This window comes from Diaphorina citri, unplaced genomic scaffold, assembly GCF_000475195.1.
Source record: "Diaphorina citri unplaced genomic scaffold, Diaci psyllid genome assembly version 1.1 scaffold189, whole genome shotgun sequence".
NCBI classification, from domain to species: Eukaryota; Metazoa; Arthropoda; class Insecta; order Hemiptera; family Psyllidae; genus Diaphorina; species Diaphorina citri.
In genome coordinates, this window is record NW_007377626.1 from 80,892 (window position 1) to 100,663 (window position 19,772).

Below are 19,772 nucleotides of genomic sequence, written 5' to 3' on the forward strand. Positions count from 1 at the left end.
GGTTATACAGGGTTTATACACTTTTCCCGGAATGAAATTCCATGACTTTTCCAGACGATTTTCCATGAATTTTCCAGAAAATTAGGGGGCGGAGGTACTTAACCCATTGCGTACCGAGCCATTTTCACCTGATGACCCCAGGAGACCGGACTTTTTTTCATCAATTTTACCCGTCTATCTTATTCGATACCCAGGTCTCCTAGGGCAATAATTATTTTTTATTGTCACAGGGGTCCCTGCAATATGCAGAACGTCAAGGAATATGAGGGGGAATGCGCCGCAGGCCGTTTTTAAGGAAAAACTTGATACTTAATTTGAACATTTTTAATTTTTGACCGGGTGACAAATTCCATGACTTTTCCAGGTTTTCTTTAAATTTAATAAAATGCTGCAATATGCAGAACGTCAAGGAATATGAGGGGGAATGCGCCGCAGGCCGTTTTTAGGAAAAACTTGATACTTAATGTGAACATTTTTAATTTTTGACCGGGTGACAAATTCCATGACTTTTTCAGGTTTTCTTTAAATTTTCACGATTTTCCATGACTTTTTGGCCAAATTTCAGATTCCATGAGTTTTCCAGGTTTTCCAGTTTTTCCAGTAGATAAGATTATCAATTTTCTTTTAGCTTTTCTTTTCCATTTCTAGCCGGATCCCGGATTTTCTATTTTTCCCCCTCTCAGCTGTTCCTTGTTTTGTTTACGAATCGAGACGACCTTGAACGTCCTTGAAATTTATTTTCAAAGCAGTCAGAACCGTATCTCTAAAAAGGTATGTGAAATTATTTTCAAAATCTAGAACTCGGTTCGTTCAGTCATTATTACCTTCTTGTTCTAAATTTTGGGTTGGTTGGTTGGTTGATTGATTGAAGGGTTAGGTGGTAGAGAACGCCTAAGGCGTTAACCTCGCCTAGTGGTTGCCTTCCACTCAAGAGTCTATTATTATTGAAAAATCATTTTAGCAACTCCCGGGGTTTAGACACGGTTTAGTTACGTAGAAGCCAAAATTATTTTACATTCTACGGCTATCCAAGAAGTGGGAAGGAAGGTAGACACCTACCGTAAGAACCTAAAAAATCTACTTATTGTTTATTGTGATGCAAATAAAACCAGCTAGCACGTGCTTACAATGTAAATAGGTTAACCCTATTCTCCATTATAGATCAGTTGCGCTTACTTGGTTGATGTTTCAAAGTCATAGAGCAGGGAAAATGAGGACCAACGGAATTTTTCTTTTTCTTTTGCGACTTCTAGATACCAAGATAAATCGATTTAAAAAATACCGGTACATCGTGAACTTTGACGTCACGGCATACGCTCCCGTAGGCGATGTGATGATTCATGACTCCCGCTTCGTTTGTTTGTGCGCAAGCGTTTCTGCGCATTTTGACGTGAAATCTGACGTCAAAACTCTTTCAAAACATATCATATTTATGCATGCACATTCGTCCCTGGAAAAACGAGATAATGTATGCAAACGTTTACGTCTGTACTTGAGGTAGTGACAGGTGATGTGATGATTCATGACTCCCGCTTCGTTTGTTTGTGCGCAAGCGTTTCTGCGCATTTTGACGTGAAATCTGACGTCAAAACTCTTTTGAACTATCCTAGATTGTTGCTATTTGACTTTTATTTATCACCTATTTTATCTCTATGATCATTTGAATTTCAATGGGTGTTTTTCCTTGTCAAAAATGGAATTCCTAGTAAACAAAAATTTCTAGATAATTCCGGTACACCTCAATTATCATATAAAATGGTCGGTCTATACGCAAGATAAATCAAAACAAGCAATATGAAGGTAGCCACACACCATCCGTTTGTCTACAATTAAGATTTTCTTGATTTTCTAGATAATTCCGGTACTCCTCAATTATCATATAAAGTGGTCGGTCTATAGGCAAGATAAATCAAAACAAGCAATATGAAGGTAGCCACACACCATCCGTTTGTTTACAATTAAGATTTTCTTGAGGAATTCTTCGACTGAACTCCGGACATACTATCTTAGTAACAACTGGTATTTGGTTTTTCGCAGAGGCATAGTTCTTCTACTTTTATAGGCAGGTAGCAAAAATCAATATTAGTCTAGCTGTATTTCCTGTCTGTGATGAAAATAAATACGGACCTCACAATCACCACTTGATACATTGTTGGTGATAAGGAGTAACTTGATATGACCCAGAACATTGGTGATAAGATATAAGGATTTCATGACGTCAACATTATGTTGTTTATTAAGGACAAAATAAATGGATTATTAATTTATTACAAAGTACGTCCGGTTGCAAAACTGGCAGTATCAAATATCTATTTTTTAAGGTAATTCATCTTTTGATAAGAGATTCATTATAATTATATTTTTTTCATAAATAAAATATCTAATTAGATTAGTGTATGGACCCAAATTACTCAATACAGATATCATCCCAAAATATTTATCTAAACCATGTTTCGATTGAAAATATTAAATCTTTTGTAAAAAAAAAATGGTAAAATACTAAAATCTTCATTCCTAGGTCATCAGCCAACCAACGTGTCTCAGGGTCATTTACTTTTTTATTAGCCTCTTACTAATTTAATTACTGTACCTTCTCCAGTTACCACTTTGTTTTCCATGTCCATATTTCATAATCAATGGTTTTGCCATAATTGTACTGACCTTGGAATAATCTGACTTGAGTGTCTAATTAAATAACGGAATACCAAAGTGCCTATCAAAACAAACAGGGGATTATCTTCTACGCAATTGCAAATTCCATTCAAAGAATACCTTACTTCTCCAGTTACCACTTTGTTTTCCATGTCCATATTTCATAATCAATGGTTTTGCCAGAATGGTACTGACCTTGGAATAATCTGACTTGACTGTCTAATTAAATAACGGAATACCAAAGTGCCTATCAAAACAAACAGGGGATTATCTTCTACGCAATTGCAAATTCCATTCAAAGAATATGTTATACATTCGAAGAATTAAAGAATTAGGTGTACATTCAACTTTAGAGAATTTTATTATTATTATTGTTGCTTTCTATTGCACCATCATATATTATAGGTATTACCTTCAGAGTTATCAAAGACACCTTCTTATTCAGATAGGTAATTTTGTCAGTTAGATTTCATGGCTATATTAGAGAATTTTATTATTATCATATATTATAGGTATTACCTTCAGAGTTATCAAAGACACCTTCTTATTCAGATAGGTAATTTTGTCAGTTAGATTTCATGGCTATAGTTTAATTAAGGATCCTTCATAAGGAGCTCTTCCAGCCTTCCATCCAACCACAGACTCTGGTGCATATATACGTATATAGCTGCAAAAGTTTTACACAAAATTTTACAATAAAGTTATCTTTTCTTCTTTTCTTTTCAGTTTTGTGTCACCAAAATGGGTGCCTCAAATGGCGGATCACAAAGAGGTGTATGTTATACATTCGGGTGTACATTCAACATTAGAGCTAGAATTTTATTATTATTATTGTTGCCTTCTATTGCACCATCATATTATATTATAGGTATTACCTTCAGAGTTATCAAAGACACCTTTTTATTCAGATAGGTAATTTTGTCAGTTAGATTTCACGGATATAGTTTAATTAAGGATCCTTCATAAGGAGCTCTTCCAGCCTTCCATCCAACCACAGACTCTGGTGCATATGTATAGCTGCAAAAGTTTTACACATAATTTTACAATAAAGTTATCTTTTCTTCTTTTCTTTTCAGTTTTGTGTCACCAAAATGGGTGCCTCAAATGGCGGATCACAAAGAGGTGTTGGTTGGTTGGTTGGTTGATTGATTGATTGAAGGGTTAGGTGGTAGAGAACGCCTAAGGCGTTAACCTCGCCTAGTGGTTGCCTTCCACTCAAGAGTCATTCTATTTCATTCTATTTACTATTTACACGTGGATGCCATAAATACGTGTATTGGTTTCTATTTATTATCTAATATTTGTTACTAGACTAGACTAGAAAATTCTGACTTCTCAGAAATTTCCAATTAAATTTTCAAGTAGTCTTTACGTCTCGTTTATCAGAATTCTAGGATTAAAAAATTTCTGTTTTTCAAAAAATTCCTGGATCGTTTTTCCCGTGTATCTTTTCTGTGTTGAGGCGCTTCTTTTCCGTGTTGTTTAATGACGCTGCGATTAAACTACACGTGACCCGAGATTTAGTTTAGACTTTCTATGACCATTATTAGATAGGTATTGAGGTTTAAAACATGCCCATGTGAAAATCAATGTACATGCATGTGAAAATCAATACGAATAATCATAGTAGTGTGAGAATGATTGTTTGTCTTCACGTGATAGTTTTTACATTTTACATGTATTGAACAAAAAGATCACTCACACTGATAACATCTGTGTTTTCTATGACCTCATATTTATTTTCAAAAGCTTTAAGAACCTCATCTTTATTCAATTTCTTTAAAAGTCCTTAACAACCAACCTACTTGACACGCAGTCTTGTTCAATATTAAAACGTTAGGTAACTTTTAAGGATATACACAACACCTGGTTAAACAAACTTATTCATTTTTGCAGATGCAATGCGGAGTAAAAGAAATAGCCGTGTTTGCGTCCGCTTCCGAAATGTTCAGCAAGCGGAATATCAACTGCACCATAGAAGAAAGTCTAGAAAGGTTCTCCGAAGTGGTGTCCACAGCTTTGACCAATGGCATTCGAGTACGAGGCTATATCTCATGTGTGGTGGGGTGTCCGTATGAAGGGAGAAGAAGGAAAAGGAGGAAGAGGAGGAGACTCACTGAGTGAGTAGTACTCTAAAAAGAGTATTTATTTTTAAGTAATAACTCACTCACTCTTTACACACTCCGATTTCTACATCAATCTTCGTAAACTGACTCTCCCTTCAAAGTCCAAAGACTCTCTTTCTTACCTTCTCATTGTAGATTTCCATATAGCTGACTTCCACCTTATAGGTTAACTCCGAGCTTTCTTGTTTTGCAATCAGATCAAACAAGGAGTCACACAGGCGTGGAATGATGCCCTTGTTATCCTGACTGCCCATCATGGTGTAGGATTTGCCCGAGCCTGGAAATGGGAAATAAGGTAGAAAAATTACTGTAACTGGTAAGGTCTTATCGTCCCGAAATCGAAAACAGGAAGACAGGAGAGGAGAAAGCCAGCCGTTCCGAGAACGAACGTTATCCCATCAGGATAAAATCCAGCCCGGGCGGGAATCGAACCCGCGGCCTAGCGCTTACAAGGCAGACGTAAACTAGGCTGGAATGGGAAATGAACAAGGTAGAAAAATTAGGTTTTCTGCAGGGACACAGAGACGGGAAAAACACGAGGTACACAATTAGATTACTGACATATTTGTAATTATTCCACAATAATCATGAATAGAGTGGGTTGTAATTTGTAATTATAGGTAGTCTGTTCATTTCCGTCAATGCAAATAAAAAAGGCGGTTGTGTTGACCTAATAGAATTACTTCGCATTTGCAAGTTTATGTATGTCATTCCGTGTAAGTACCTATCTAGTTTGGAACTATTTGGTATACCTACTGATCAATTAATCACTCTTCTTTATTTGTTGCCACACCACAGTGCCAACTCTACTCTGCCTCGAGTTGTAAAATGCCCAAAAATGGACAATCATGAGACTCTAGCGGTATTTTGTACTAGGCATAGAGTTCTTAATGACTGATGAGTTCTTCATATATACATAGAATTCGAAACTAGGTTTACAGAGACCTGTATCTCAACTGGATTCATGGATGCATAAGAGATACAGCCAAGGTCCAGCAGTCCAGCAACTTCAGCAAAGATGCCATCCTGTGTCAACCTTTTTGCTGTTGGAGCAACTGACTGTCCAAGTGTCCCATGCAAGCTGAGGACTTTTACAAACTTCACACACACCACTGAACAAACCACACAGATTCATCCAGCCACTGCTTCAACGTACTCAGGTTCCGAGGGATGCTGAAGAATGGTTTGAAATTGTGACATTTCAACCACACATTCTGTGCCCAATTCTATCGTGTCGTGTGTAGTGGGAACACACATTCAATTTACATTGCCTACAGGACATTCGAAAAAAAAATCGGATTGAACTCACAAGTGGGAACGGCCCGTTCCCGTTAAGCAGGTAGTTTGTTTTCTCACCTGTTTGGCCATAGGCAAATATACACGCGTTGTATCCCTGGAAGGCATTGTCCAATATGTCACGCCCCAGGGCATCGAACACTTTCTCCTGACTGGCGAAGTTGGGCAGATTGGGATCCAAAGAGTAGAAACAATGATCGAACGCGAACGTTTTGGGTGGTTTCCTGGAATCATAGGATATACATAGTTTATTTTAGGTGCCTACGAATTGTTACGTTTAAAAGTACATACTTAGTAATATTAAATAGATACCTTGTGATTGTACTTACTTACCTACATAAAAAGGCCAAGATTTTGAATTTACAAGGTCCATTCATATGATAAAATTGCAAGCCTTGTTTGGGATTCGAACTCAAGCTCTTTCACTTATTAGGCATACTTAACCCCTAGGTATTCTACCATGGTGGGTACCTACTTAATTCTCATCTGTAGTGGATATATCTATAAAAATAATAATAATAAGTTTCTATTAATCTAGGGCAGATGAGAAAAACATTGCGAGGATAAAGTGGAAAAATAATTGGGAGAGAAAACTGCAAAAAGAAGTTCTAGAGGAAGGAACTTTGCATTTTCCTCAAGTTTTCAAAGTTTCTCGTCTGGAAAAGCGTGGGATCGATCACAAACTTCGTTTTAAGTAGTACTTTATTGACTACTAGTGCATGATAAGACACCTCAGTACTTTATGCACTGGCAAGCTATCTATCTAAATCAGATGAAAAAAAAAAAAAAACTATACCTAGGTACCTAAGTAACCATGTTTTTTTCCAATCAACAAGCCCTCAGAATGCAAGTAGTGAAAGTACTCATCACTTCTCAAGTACCTACCTACCCAAGTATATTCATCAAGTATTCAAAGTGAGTAGTTAGGTACAGAACAAGCACATTCTCACATAGGTACAACCTAAGTTATTTTACCAGAGGGAGGAAGGAATTAGAAATTTTAACAAGAGGGGGAAAGGAAATTAAAGATTTTTACAAAGGGGAAACCTATCAAAAGTCCCCTCAAAGTAGTCAATGCAAAAAGTATCACTGACCTGGCAAAATTGAAAATGGAAACATGATACAGTGGAAAATGATAGGGGAAAAGCCAAGAATGGGATTACTAGTGTGAAATTATCACTGAAATGTTTGACATCAAAAATCTAATGAAATAGATTGTGTAAACAAAAACACCCATTAATCTTTGAACAAAGTGTACCTCCTTCAATGCAAAAAGTATCACTGACCTGGCAAAATTGAAAATGGAAACATGATACAGTGGAAAATGATAGGGGAAAAGCCAAGAATGGGAAAAGAGGTTTGATAGATGAACTCTTCATTGTTAAGATTTTATCGTCCAGAAATCCGAGAACGAACGAATCGAACCCGCGGTCTAGCTCTTATAAGGCAGACGCGAACTAGGCTGGAATGGGAAATGAACAGGGTAGAAAAATTAGGTTATCTGCAGGGACACAGAGATGGGAAAAACACAAGGTACACAATTAGATTACTGACATATTATTTGTAATTATTCCACAATAATCATGAATAGAGTGGGTTGTAATTTGTAATTATGGGTAGTCTGTTCATTTCCATCAATGCAAATAAAAAACGCGGTTGTGTTGACCTAATAGAATTACTTCGCATTTGCAAGTTTATGTATGTCATTCCGTGTAAGTACCTATCTAGTTTGGAACTGTTTGGCATACCTACTGATCAATTAAACACTCTTCTTTATTTTGTTGTCACACCATAGTGCCAACTCTACTCTGCCTCGAGTTGTAAAATGTCCAAAAATGGACAACCATGAGACTCTAGCGGTATTTTGTACTAGACATTTTCTTCTCTTTGCCCAATCATTCCTTTCATTAGGTTTCTCTATTGTTGTTGCAAATAATATGTTTGACACGCAAGGGGGGGAAATAAAAATCAATGGGATATTACTTAAGTAAATCTTTTCCTTTTACATAATATGAGATGATTCTTTTTAGGGACACTATTACTGCTTGACAGAAGAAAAAAATGGCATGATTGTGATCCTTTTCCTCACATTTCTTGAATGATCAAGTAAACTTAATCTCTTACCTTTCCAATTTCTCAGGTTCCCTGGTGTGAACATCACACGACTTTCTATTACATTAAGTCAGACAGTTCTAAAAGTTTCACCATTCGATTCCGCGTGAAAAATCACATGGGATCAACTATTCACTTGCTTATTTGGTAAAAAAGTAGCACCATTCGATTTTACGTGAAAAATCACATGGGATTAACTATTCACTTGCTTATTTGGTAACGGTTCACGAATAAGGGAAATTTGTGGCGTGAAAAATCCCATGGGATCAACTATTCACTTGCTTATTTGGTAACGGTTCACGAATAAAAGGGAAATTTGTCGACGTCGGTGCTAAAAGTAGCACCATTCGATTCTGCGTGAAAAATCACATGGGATTAACTATTCACTTGCTTATTTGGTAACGGTTCACGAATAAGGCATGATCGTGATCCTTTTCCTCACATTTCTTGAATGATCAAGTAAACTTAATCTTTTACCTTTCCAATTTCTCAGGTTCCGAGGGATGCTGAAGAATGGTTTGAAATTGTGACATTTCAACCACACATTCTGTGCCCAATTCTTTTTCTGGAACAAAAGAAAATTTACAACATAAACAATTATAATGCAAATCCATAACAGCTTCTTTTTCAAAGGTTTTTCATGAATCTTTGGTTGTACAGATTCCAACATACATTTTACCATTGATAAGTTGCAGGTCTTGGTTACAACTAGCATTTTTTGTCCATGAAATATTTTATTGCATCTGGTTGTCAACTCAACTGAGATAGGTAGACAAGCATTATACCTATGTATGTACCTAACCACTGTCTTAAATTTACAAGAGTATAGCAAGCTAAAGAGTACCTTTGGGACAAACTGTAGGTACCATTTCCAGTTTCCTTCCAACAAATTAATGTAAAACAACCAACCAGAATACCACATCACCTACAAGAGCAGTAATGATTGGTTACCATGTAATCATGTAAGCATCATTATAACTAATTTGTGAAATCACTTGACATCATGTGTAGATAAATGGCAATGATTATTTGATTAACTTACCAATCATGCCAGGTGTTTTCTATTAACTTACCTCTCCTGTTGAACGGGCGAACCCTGACAGCCACCTTGATTTTATCACTCGACATGGTTTTGATTTTCGATTTACAAAACTACACACATAATCATTAGCTAAAATAGAACAAAATCTTTGCTCTTCATAAGAAGTAATAAAGACATGAGTAGGAATTGATTTTTAAAAACATTTCACAGGCAAGGATTGGAAATTTTATTCTTCAGCTCATTTTTTACAAACACAAAACACGGAGATTGTAGCAGAAGTTACCCAAATAATTAATTAATTAAGATGGATAGTACCACTGATTTAAGTGGAATAATTTACAACATTTTACATTAGATAACTATTAAAAATTAATTAAAAAATCAAATTACTTTCTATAATTTTCGCGAATTTTTTGAACGAGAGGCACGAGAGCAGTACGAAAACACGTCGGCCATGTTTGATTGATTGACCATTTTTTTTCCACTTCTGTGAAAAAGCACGATTTTCCATGACTCTTTGGCCAAATTTCAGATTCCATGAGTTTTCCAGGTTTTCCAGTTTTTCCAGGTCGCGTATAAACCCTGTTATAAGTTATAAGGCAGACGCGCTACCCTCCAAACTATACTTGGGCTGACACGGATATCTTTGATGATGTAAGTACTTCTTCTTGATAATTATTTGTGTATTCAGGATCAAAACTGTCAGTCTCAGAATTTAAATCTTTATCATCCAAGTCAAGTGCTAAAGAAAAGGTAAGATTAAATTTTAATGTAAGTTTTATACCTAATACCTATCAATTGGTATAAAACTTAGAATATTAAGTACCTACCTGTTGAAGGAATGTACCTCACAAGTCCACAAAAAAAGTAACCTACCCATAAGTAATACTTATGCAATAAAATAAAATATTTAGACAACCTAGGTTCTACTAATTTAGATAATGATATTTACTTAAATTTACAACTATACAAGGAATAAATACAGATTCAAAACAACACATGTCACATGGAAATAAAACTTGAATGAATCTCAAGAGTGATGTTATTCATCACTTGATTTCTTCAAGAACTCAGTATATCAGTCAGGATACTGCAGTTTACTTACAATAGATTTTACAGTGGTTGCAAAGCTAGAGTTAGGATTAGCAATTAAATATCCTAAAGCTTTGGTCATGTACTCTTCTATATTCTCAGATGTAGCCTTTTCACCTGATGGTAGGGGGAGTCCTGCAAAGTTTGAAACAAGGAGAGCTTGTAGTTGATTCAAATGATTTGCTAGAGAATTCCTCATAGCTTCTTGCTGAGAGTTTTCTACTGTCAGCTTTGAAATGACTTGCTTCACTGTTTCTATATGCTTGGAAAGGATAGCATTCTGTTGTTCATAATCTATTATGCTTTTCCTAAGTTGTCTGAGTTCAGTTTCTCTGGATTTATTATGCTCTAGGAACTCCTCAGTAAATATAGGTATGTCTAGGAAATTAACCTCTTCTTTCTCAGTACTGATTGGTGTTTCCTTTATCTTTTTACTTGCATTGAATGATTTGTAAGCTTCTGTCTGCTTGTATGCCTCAAACTCTTGCAAATATCTTTCTCTGTCTTGCTCAGCTGCTGCTAAATATTGTTGTTTCTGAGGTTGGGGAAGATTTTTCCATTCAGTTGCTAGAACTTTGTTCAAGTCTTGGAAAGTAATGTTGGGGTTTTCTGCTCTCACTTTATCTCGTCTATCATTCAAGAATCTAAAGTAGCCAGATAAAGGTTGCCTGGGAGCACTTTGGTCTTTGATGGGCTTTTTTCTCTTTTTGCCTTTTGGAGGTACATTTGTTCTCTTGTTATTACTTGTGATGGATTCTACGTTTGATTCCATTTCCTGAAATAAGAAGAAGAAAAAATCATTTCATAGAATACTATTCCACCAGACTATAGACTGAGTTAAATCGTTATCAGCTATTTCTTAAACTCTTTCAGCAAGGGAGAAAAAGAAGAAAAAAGCATTTCATAGAATACTATTCCACCAGACTATAGACTGAGTTAAATCGTTATCAGCTATTTCTTAAACTCTTTCAGCAAGGGAGAAAAATAAGAACCTAAATATTTTTTATGCTTCCTTACCTTGTTACTTGATGAGGTTGTCTTTATAACAGGTGAACTGATTTACGTAAAATCATTTCATAGAATACTATTCCACCAGAATATAGACTGAGTTAAATCGTTATCAGCTATTTCTTAAACTCTTTCAGCAAGAGAGAAAAATAAGAACCTAAATATTTTTTATGCTTCCTTACCTTGTTACTTGATGAGGTTGTCTTTATAACAGGTGAACTGATTTACGTAGGTAGTCTGTGGGTTCCAAACTCCAGTTGGTAGGTACAACTCAGTTCGTTTACCTTTAATCTCGAATCAAAGTCAGAGAATAAAGAAAAGGTAGGTAGGTAGATAAGATTATCAATTTTCTTTTAGCTTTTCTTTTCCATTTCTAGCCGGATCCCGGATTTTCTTATTTTTCCCCCTCTCAGCTGTTCCTTGTTTTGTTTACGAATGGAGACGACCTTGAACGTCCTTGAAATTTATCTTCAAAGCAGTCAGAACCGTATCTCTAAAAAGGCATGTGAAATTATTTTCAAAATCTAGAACTCGGTTCGTTCAGTCATTATTACCTTCTTGTTCTAAATTTTGGGTTGGTTGGTTGGTTGATTGATTGAAGGGTTAGGTGGTAGAGAACGCCTAAGGCGGTAGTTAAAAATTGAATTTTCGACCTTTTAAGGTTACTTTTTCGGAGTTTTGACCTCATATTTGGATTTTTCACAACTTTTTACGTAGGAATCGACCATTTAATAATAAGTTTTACCCATTTGCAACTGCTCCATTACTTAAAAATTGAATTTTCGACCTTTTAAGTTTACTTTTTCGGAGTTATGACCTCATATTTGGATTTTTCACAACTTTTTACGTAGGAATCGACCATTTAATAATAAGTTTTACCCATTTGCAACTGCTCCATTACGTACTTGTACTTAATCCATTATAGCTATAGTTAATCTATACCTATTTAACTAAATAAGGCTAAGGCTATGTATCCATTTTTCATTGTTATTTCTAGTTCATCCCATGCCTGGGGCATTTTTTTTTTATCACCATAAGAATTCTTCGACTGAACTCCGGACATACTATCTTAGTAACAACTGGTATTTGGTTTTTCGCAGAGGCATAGTTCTTCTACTTTTATAGGCAGGTAATTAGGTATATCCTCGAATCAACAGTTTAAATTTTGCCTATAACATGAACTGTACGCATTTCCTTGTCTAGTCCTCATTTAAGTTTTCACGTTACGCATCCATGTGAAATACGTCTTACTAGTCTTATCTTATCAAGTGATATTTATAACAAGTTGATATTCTGTATCTATTTTTCGGAGAAGAAACAAACAAAAAATGTTATCAGAGTACCTAGGTAGCCACTATATCAATAGTATCAATGTTGTTTGTTTGTTCTTGGTGTGATAAGTGATTAATGGGAACAACCCAAAAACTTTGGAGGACCAACAGAAAAGAAAGTTTACCAGATTGTTCCTGAACTGTTGGGGTTTATCACCATAACCTTAGAACCTTACAGATTATAATGTAAGATTCTCACAAGTAGGTAATTTTTTAAGTTCTACGCTTGGTTGGTATTGAACCCACGCCCTCTGGGTTGTCAGGCAAGTGTCTACGCCATCCGAGCAGGTAATAGGTAGGTACCTACCTAGTTTCCTATTTAATTGACATTTTAACCTTACATCATTGGCAGTGGAGTTCAATTGTTTGTGTCAATGAAATACATTGAAACAAATTAACGAAATATCTGTCTATCTATGTTGAAGGACGCAAGTACCAAGAAGCCACATTAAATATGGACATGACTTGTAATATTCGATAGGTATTGTCTGGACCTCTATAGTACTGATGTATGTAGTTTGCTACCTAGATAAGTAGTCATAGTCACAGACCCAAATACGCACATGTGGGGAAAAATAAAATACTAATTCTGCCAACAGCCTAGAAGTCTAGAACGCATTTCGTTCTTATTAGATCTCATCAGCTAGACATATGTAGCTCTCAGGTGCATACTAACTTGTACCATTGGAACGGGAAACGGACCTGATAACGGATTATAAATAAGTATTAGAGGTAGATCTTTGATAAATACAAAATTCTATAAATAAACGCCAATGATACCTATGTACCTGCCTTACCATTGGACCTAGTACCTAAGATGATGTAGGCTCCTATACATATAATGTTGGTCTCGTCTATGTCGATCCAGTGTAAAGTAATACCCACGCGGGTTTTTTGCAATCAATAAAAATTTTATTTTAGTACCTAGAGGCTATTTTGATATTTTAATAGACGAAATATCTGTCTATCTATGTTGAAGGACGCAAGTACCAAGAAGCCACATTAAATATGGACATGACTTGTAATATGAGATAGGCAATGTCTGGATCTCTATAGGTATTTTGCTACCTAGATAAGTAGTCATATACCCAAATACGCACATATGGGGAAAAATAAAATACTAATTCGGCCAACAGCCTAGAACGCATTTCGTTCTCTTTAGATCTCATCAGCTAGACATAGGTATGTAGCTCTCAGGTGCATACTAACTTGTACCATTGGAACGGGAAACGCGAAACGGACCTGATAACGGATTATAAATAAGTATTAGGTATGTAGCTCTCAGGTGCATACTAACTTGTACCATTGGAACGGGAAACGCGAAACGGACCTGATAACGGATTATAAATAAGTATTAGAGGTAGATCTTTGATAAATACAAAATTCTATAAATAAACGCCAATGATACCTACCTGCCTTACCATTGGACCTAGCACATATAAGATGATGTAGGCTCCTAACTTCTATACAATACCTAATACATGCTGGCTCCTATACCTGTGCATGTTGGTCTCGTCTATGTCAATCCAGTGTAAAGTAATACCCACGCGGGTTTTTTGCAATCAATAAAAATTTTATTTTAGTACCTAGAGGCTATTTTGATATTTTAATATTCCTCAAGTCGATAAGGTAGCGTAGTTACAACTGCTAGCAGAACCTACAACCTAGTCAGTTTAACTTCAACATTGGATCAGTGCACATGGTCAGAGTGTGTAGGATACCTGTAAGATATAAGTGGTAAAATAAGTCAATGTTAGCAAATCAAAGAATTTATTTTACTCAGAAATTACTCGAGTTGTGAAACCTTTTACGCGATTAAAATATCAAGGTTGTTACTGTGTAGGATACCTGTAAGATATTAAGTGGTAAAATAAGTCAATGTTAGCAAATCAAAGAATTTATTTTACTCAGAAATAACTCGAGTTGTGAAACCTTTTACGCGATTAAAATATCAAGGTCTTTATGCTATCCAGTTTTTATAATAAACCAAGAGTTAATGAACTAGGTATACCTACTGCGTCTATCAGTAACGACGTCAAATGCAATCAAATTAGAGCAGAGATAAATAATGGAAATGACTTCATTTGTTTTTTAACAAATCAAATAGTGTTCGCTATTTTTGCTGCTCGTTAGTTTGTTGTCAGTGAAAGTGAAAATAAACTTTGAAATTTTAATTATTTAAATTTATACGTTATTAATCCGCCTGATTGTCCTCCTAGTGAAAAACTCATTTTGAACTATCCTAGATTGTTGCTATTTGACTTTTATTTATCACCTATTTTATCTCTATTATCATTTGAATTTCAATGGGTGTTTTTCCTTGTCAAAAATGGAATTCCTAGTAAACAAGATTTTCTAGATAATTCCGGTACACCTCAATTATCATATAAAGTGGTCGGTCTATACGCAAGATAAATCAAAACAAGCAATATGAAGGTAGCCACACACCATCCGTTTGTCTACAATTAAGATTTTCTTGAGCAATTCTTCGACTGAACTCCGGACATACTAAATATGTATTTGGTTTTTCGCAGAGGCATAGTTCTTCTACTTTTATAGGCAGGTAATTAGGTATATCCTCAAATCAACAGTTTAAATTTTGCCTATAACATGAACTGTACGCATTTCCTTGTCTAGTCCTCATTCAAGTTTTCACGTTACGCATCCATGTGAAATACGTCTTACTAGTCTTATCTTATCAAGTGAAATGTAACAAGTTGAAATTCTGTATCTATTTTTCGGAGGAGGAACAAACAAATGTTATCAGAGTAGGTAGCCACTATATCAATAGTATCAATGTTGTTTGTTTGTTTTTGGTGTGATAAGTGATTAATGGGAACAACCCAAAAACTTTGGAGGGCCAACAGGCAACAGGAAAGAAAGTTTACCAGATTGTTCCTGAACTGTTGGGGTTTTGGGTCTCATATGGCTTGTTATGAGTCTTCTCTCCATGTTTGCTTTGTCAACCCCGCTTTGAACCACGTGTATACGTATTTTAGGTTTTAGTGACATGAGTCACATGAGTGATTTGTCGAAGTTTGGTATGTCAAATTAACGTTTCTGACCATCGCATCGAATCGCGTCGCGCAGTTTACTCTAAAAAAAAATGGGTTGAGACCAGACCAGTAGACAGTACAGGTAGTGTCTTCATGACCAAGTGCTCAGACTATTCAGTAACATTCCAGACCAATAGGACAAAATCAGACAATCTTTGTCTACTATTTATCATCAACCATCCATATAAATCTTTCTCTCGAAATTCTTCTAATTTTGATAAAAAATTGGTCATGTCACAAAGTTTGATTTTGATGATTCATTGATCGAAATAAGACGTAAGCGTCTTTTTGAGTTGGACTTGAAAAGTCAGCCTGAACAAATCTCTTTACATTCTATTTCTCTTGGATTCTAGGTAGCGAGTGCACTGTACAAGATGGGCTGCTACGAGATTTCCCTAGGCGACACCATTGGAGTGGGCACCCCAGGTACCATGAGACTTATGCTAGAAGATGTGCTGACTGTGATTCCTGCTGATAGACTTGCCGTGCATTGTCATGATACGTACGGACAAGCGTTGGCCAATATATTGACTGCCATGGAGGTATGTTTAGTTTTTGTCTGATATTTTACACACGCTAAGCATCAAAGCCATTTGTGCCTTATGCACGGCAAGTTTTCAGACTTCTTGTCTGAACTGGCCATATACACTTACGATCTGTCGAAAGACAAGGTTGTGACACCAAGTTGTAAGGCAAGTCTGCAGACAAACGTGGCGTGTTTATCATACATTATACATTGCTCTTTTGCTGGTAAACCACTGGAGTACGTGTAGTCTAGAAACAAATTCTGACTTGAAAAATTCTGCTTCTCACTTCGAAAATTCTACTTCTCACTCCGTGCGTAGGGAAAAACGTCATACTTACCTATTTGTCATTTTTTCCCAATGCTATAAGTGTGGGTATATTGTAATTATGACGTCAAGAATTGTTTCGTGGAATAGCCCCGAATTCTCATGCAAAGTAAAGAACCTTCATTAGGAGGGATTACCGGTGACTGTGGAGTTTAGCCGTATGTGCAATCCAATTTTTCCTTGATTTAGAGTATGGTTCTAATTACTCAAATGGCCTGGGTTTACCTGAAAATCATAAATGCACTATGACGTACGAGTATGAGGATACTATAGTCATATTCTTTTTAATCTGAACCATGCGTAGGGAAAAACGTCATACTTACCTATTTGTCATTTTTCTCCTATGCTATAAGTGTGGGTATCTTGTAGAATTGTTTCGTGGAATAGCCCCAAATTCTCATGCAAAGTAAAGAACCTTCATTAGGAGGGATTACCGGTGACTGTGGGGTTTAGCCGTATGTGCAATCCAATTTTTCCTTGATTTAGAGTTTAAATTATGGTTCTAATTACTAAAATGGCCTGGGTTTACCTGAAAATCATAAATGCACTATGACGTACGAGTATGAGGATACTATAGTCATATTAAGAAGAAATTGCCTCCATCTAGTACCTACTTGTGCTTAGCTTCACTCTATAGAAGCAAACTACAATGACATATTACTGAGGAAAACCAGAAATTCTACTTAGAATACCAAGTACCTAAACAAGTCAGTTGCTATTCAGGGTCTAACCAAAGCATGGTGCTATCATTAGTACTTACACTACTAACCTATCTAAATATTACTCACATATAGAAAATCAAGAAATTGTCTCCATCTACTACCTACTTGTGCTTAGCTTCACTCTGTAGAAGCAAACTACAATGACATACCTATTACTGAGGAAAACCAGAAATTCTACTTAGAATACCAAGTACCTAAACAAGTCAGTTGCTATTCAGGGTCTAACCAAAGCATGGTGCTATCATTAGTACTTACACTACTAACCTATCTAAATATTACTCACATATAGAAAATCAAATTTAAATCACAATTCACAATGTTTAATCATAATAATACTTCCACAAATGTTAGATTCCATTGGATTCTTTTTGCTCAAAGACAATTTATTTTGTTCTTAGAGCAACCTTTTAAAGAAAATGTTCAATCAGGAAAATGTCCTCACATTGAACTCTCTTTAGTTTTTGTACTATACTCACATATAGAAAATCAAATTTAAATCACAATTCACAATGTTTAATCATAATAATACTTCCACAAATGTTAGATTCTATTGGATTCTTTTTGCTCAAAGACCATTTATTTTGTTCTTAGAGCAACCTTTTAAAGAAAATGTTCAATCAGGAAAATGTCCTCACATTGAACTCTCTTTAGTTTTTATACTAAACTTCCCTATAGTACTCTGTACATAGAACCTGGTTGGTTTGAACCTACAGTATTTTCTTTATGATGTGTTTAGTACATTTTCAATCAAGTAAACAAAATTAAAACAAAATTTCTGTGTCTTGTTTTAATGTGCAAACAATAAAGTAGGCAGAGTAAAAAGAACATATCTATTTGTTTAGTGACAAATAAATTGAATTACCTAAAAGCTAGGCATTTTAAGGTTTAAATAAAATAATCATGACAAGTGTGTACGTGTCTTGTTTTAATGTGCAAACAATAAAGTAGGCAGAGTAAAAAGAACACATCTATTTGTTTAGTGACAAATAAATTGAATTACCTAAAAGCTAGGCATTTTAATGTTTAAATAAAATAATCATGACAAGTGTGTACATTTGGACCATTTACATGTTTCGGTTTCTAAAGGAGTACAATATTCTTGTGTATTCCAGTACATTTTCAATCAAGTAAACAAAATTAATATAACATTTCTGTGTCTTGTTTTAATGTGCAAACAATAAAGTAGGCAGAGTAAAAAGAACATTTATCTATTTGTTTAGTGACAAATAAATTGAATTACCTAAAAGCTAGGCATTTTAAGGTTTAAATAAAATAATCATGACAAGTGTGTACATTTTGACCATTTACATGTTTCGGTTTCTAAAGGAGTACAATATTCTTGTGTATTCAGGATCAAAACTGTCAGTCTCAGATTTTAAATCTTTATCATCCAAGTCAAGTGCTAAAGAAAAGGTAAGATTAAATTTTAATGTAAGTTTTATACCTAATACCTAACAATTGGTATAAAACTTATAATATTAAGTACCTACCTGTTGAAGGAATGTACCTCACATGTCCACAAAAAAGTAGGTACCCTACCCATAAGTACTACTTATGTAATAAAATAAAATATTTAGACAACCTAGGTACCTACTACTAATTTAGGTAATGATATTTACTTAAATTTACAACTATACAAGGAATAAATACAGATTCAAAACAACACATGTCACATGGAAATAAAACTTGAATGAATTGTCCTAATTTTCCATGTGATAGTTAGTAACTTGACTAGACAATTTGTGTGATTTTTTTTCTATGTCTCGCGTTTACGAAAATCGTGAATTTACATTTAGATAGTTCACATCAAATTGAACCCAATTAGTATTCATTTAACCTATTACCTTATAAGTTCATTTCATCCTAGTCAAAATGTTGATCTACACAAATGACGAAGAGAGTAAGGAAAACTCTCAGAATATGTCCAATGATGTCTTGTGTCCTGTGACAAACGTTTCAAAACTCCTTAGCTTTCATCAGGTACATTAATTTTTATACATATGTATTATTTACATGTTTTTTAAGGACAACCCCAGCGGGTTTTAACCATAAGTAATGCTTGAGTACCTATTTTGTAAAATTTATTTCTGTATCCAAACGGTATGGTTTAGGCTTTGGAAATCGATCAATGGTATTTTCTAAGGGGTCAAACATACCGAAACCCCGTTCATTGACCCCATCAAAGCCATACCTAATAAAACCTGAAGGTATTGTCCACTATTTTTTACAACCATCAGAGGTGATCCTCCTGGAAAGTGCCTACATTCGAATATTTTACGACTATCCTTCAGGATTATGATTATTATAAGCAGCAGATCAGAAATATTAACATTCCATTATTCAAGATTAAAAACACGTGCTTAGAGATTTTACGATGAGATTTACATTGATTTACGTGTCCATTAAACGATTTGGGATGTTGCGATATATCGAAAACCGATATATATCGATATATTTTTCGTCGATATATCGATATATATCGAT

The 19,772-nt window shown here is 35.2% G+C and overlaps 2 protein-coding genes and 1 long non-coding RNA gene across 3 annotated transcripts in view; 2 read left to right on the forward strand and 1 right to left on the reverse strand.

The window, feature by feature from the left end:
* Positions 1-9,967: 9,967 nt before the first annotated feature.
* On the reverse strand, positions 9,968-11,749 carry LOC103505677 (high mobility group protein 20A). The gene is made up of 2 exons (XM_008470033.3): positions 11,511-11,749; positions 9,968-11,095 (listed from the first exon to the last, which is right to left on the reverse strand). The coding sequence occupies exon 2, from the start codon at positions 11,090-11,092 to the stop codon at positions 10,307-10,309; it is 786 nt and encodes a 261-aa protein (XP_008468255.1). The 5' UTR covers positions 11,093-11,095; positions 11,511-11,749; the 3' UTR covers positions 9,968-10,306.
* A 2,627-nt stretch (positions 11,750-14,376) lies between these two features.
* Positions 14,377-14,864, forward strand: LOC113465965. The gene is made up of 2 exons (XR_003390523.1): positions 14,377-14,487; positions 14,616-14,864. It is a non-coding gene; the product is annotated as an uncharacterized LOC113465965 (long non-coding RNA).
* A 1,089-nt stretch (positions 14,865-15,953) lies between these two features.
* The window catches only part of LOC103505683 (3-hydroxymethyl-3-methylglutaryl-CoA lyase, cytoplasmic-like), a 4,364-nt gene continuing 545 nt past the window's right edge, over positions 15,954-19,772 (forward strand). Inside the window, exon 1 of the mRNA XM_026820965.1 lies at positions 15,954-16,257. Within this exon, the coding sequence (XP_026676766.1) occupies positions 16,090-16,257 (168 nt within the window). The 5' untranslated portion in view covers positions 15,954-16,089. The remainder of the gene's footprint in view (positions 16,258-19,772) is intronic.

Bases quoted from the DNA above. Each gene is read 5' to 3' on its own strand.
- LOC103505677 (XM_008470033.3), bottom strand. From the start codon at position 11,092: ATGGAATCAAACGTAGAATCCATCACAAGTAATAACAAGAGAACAAAT.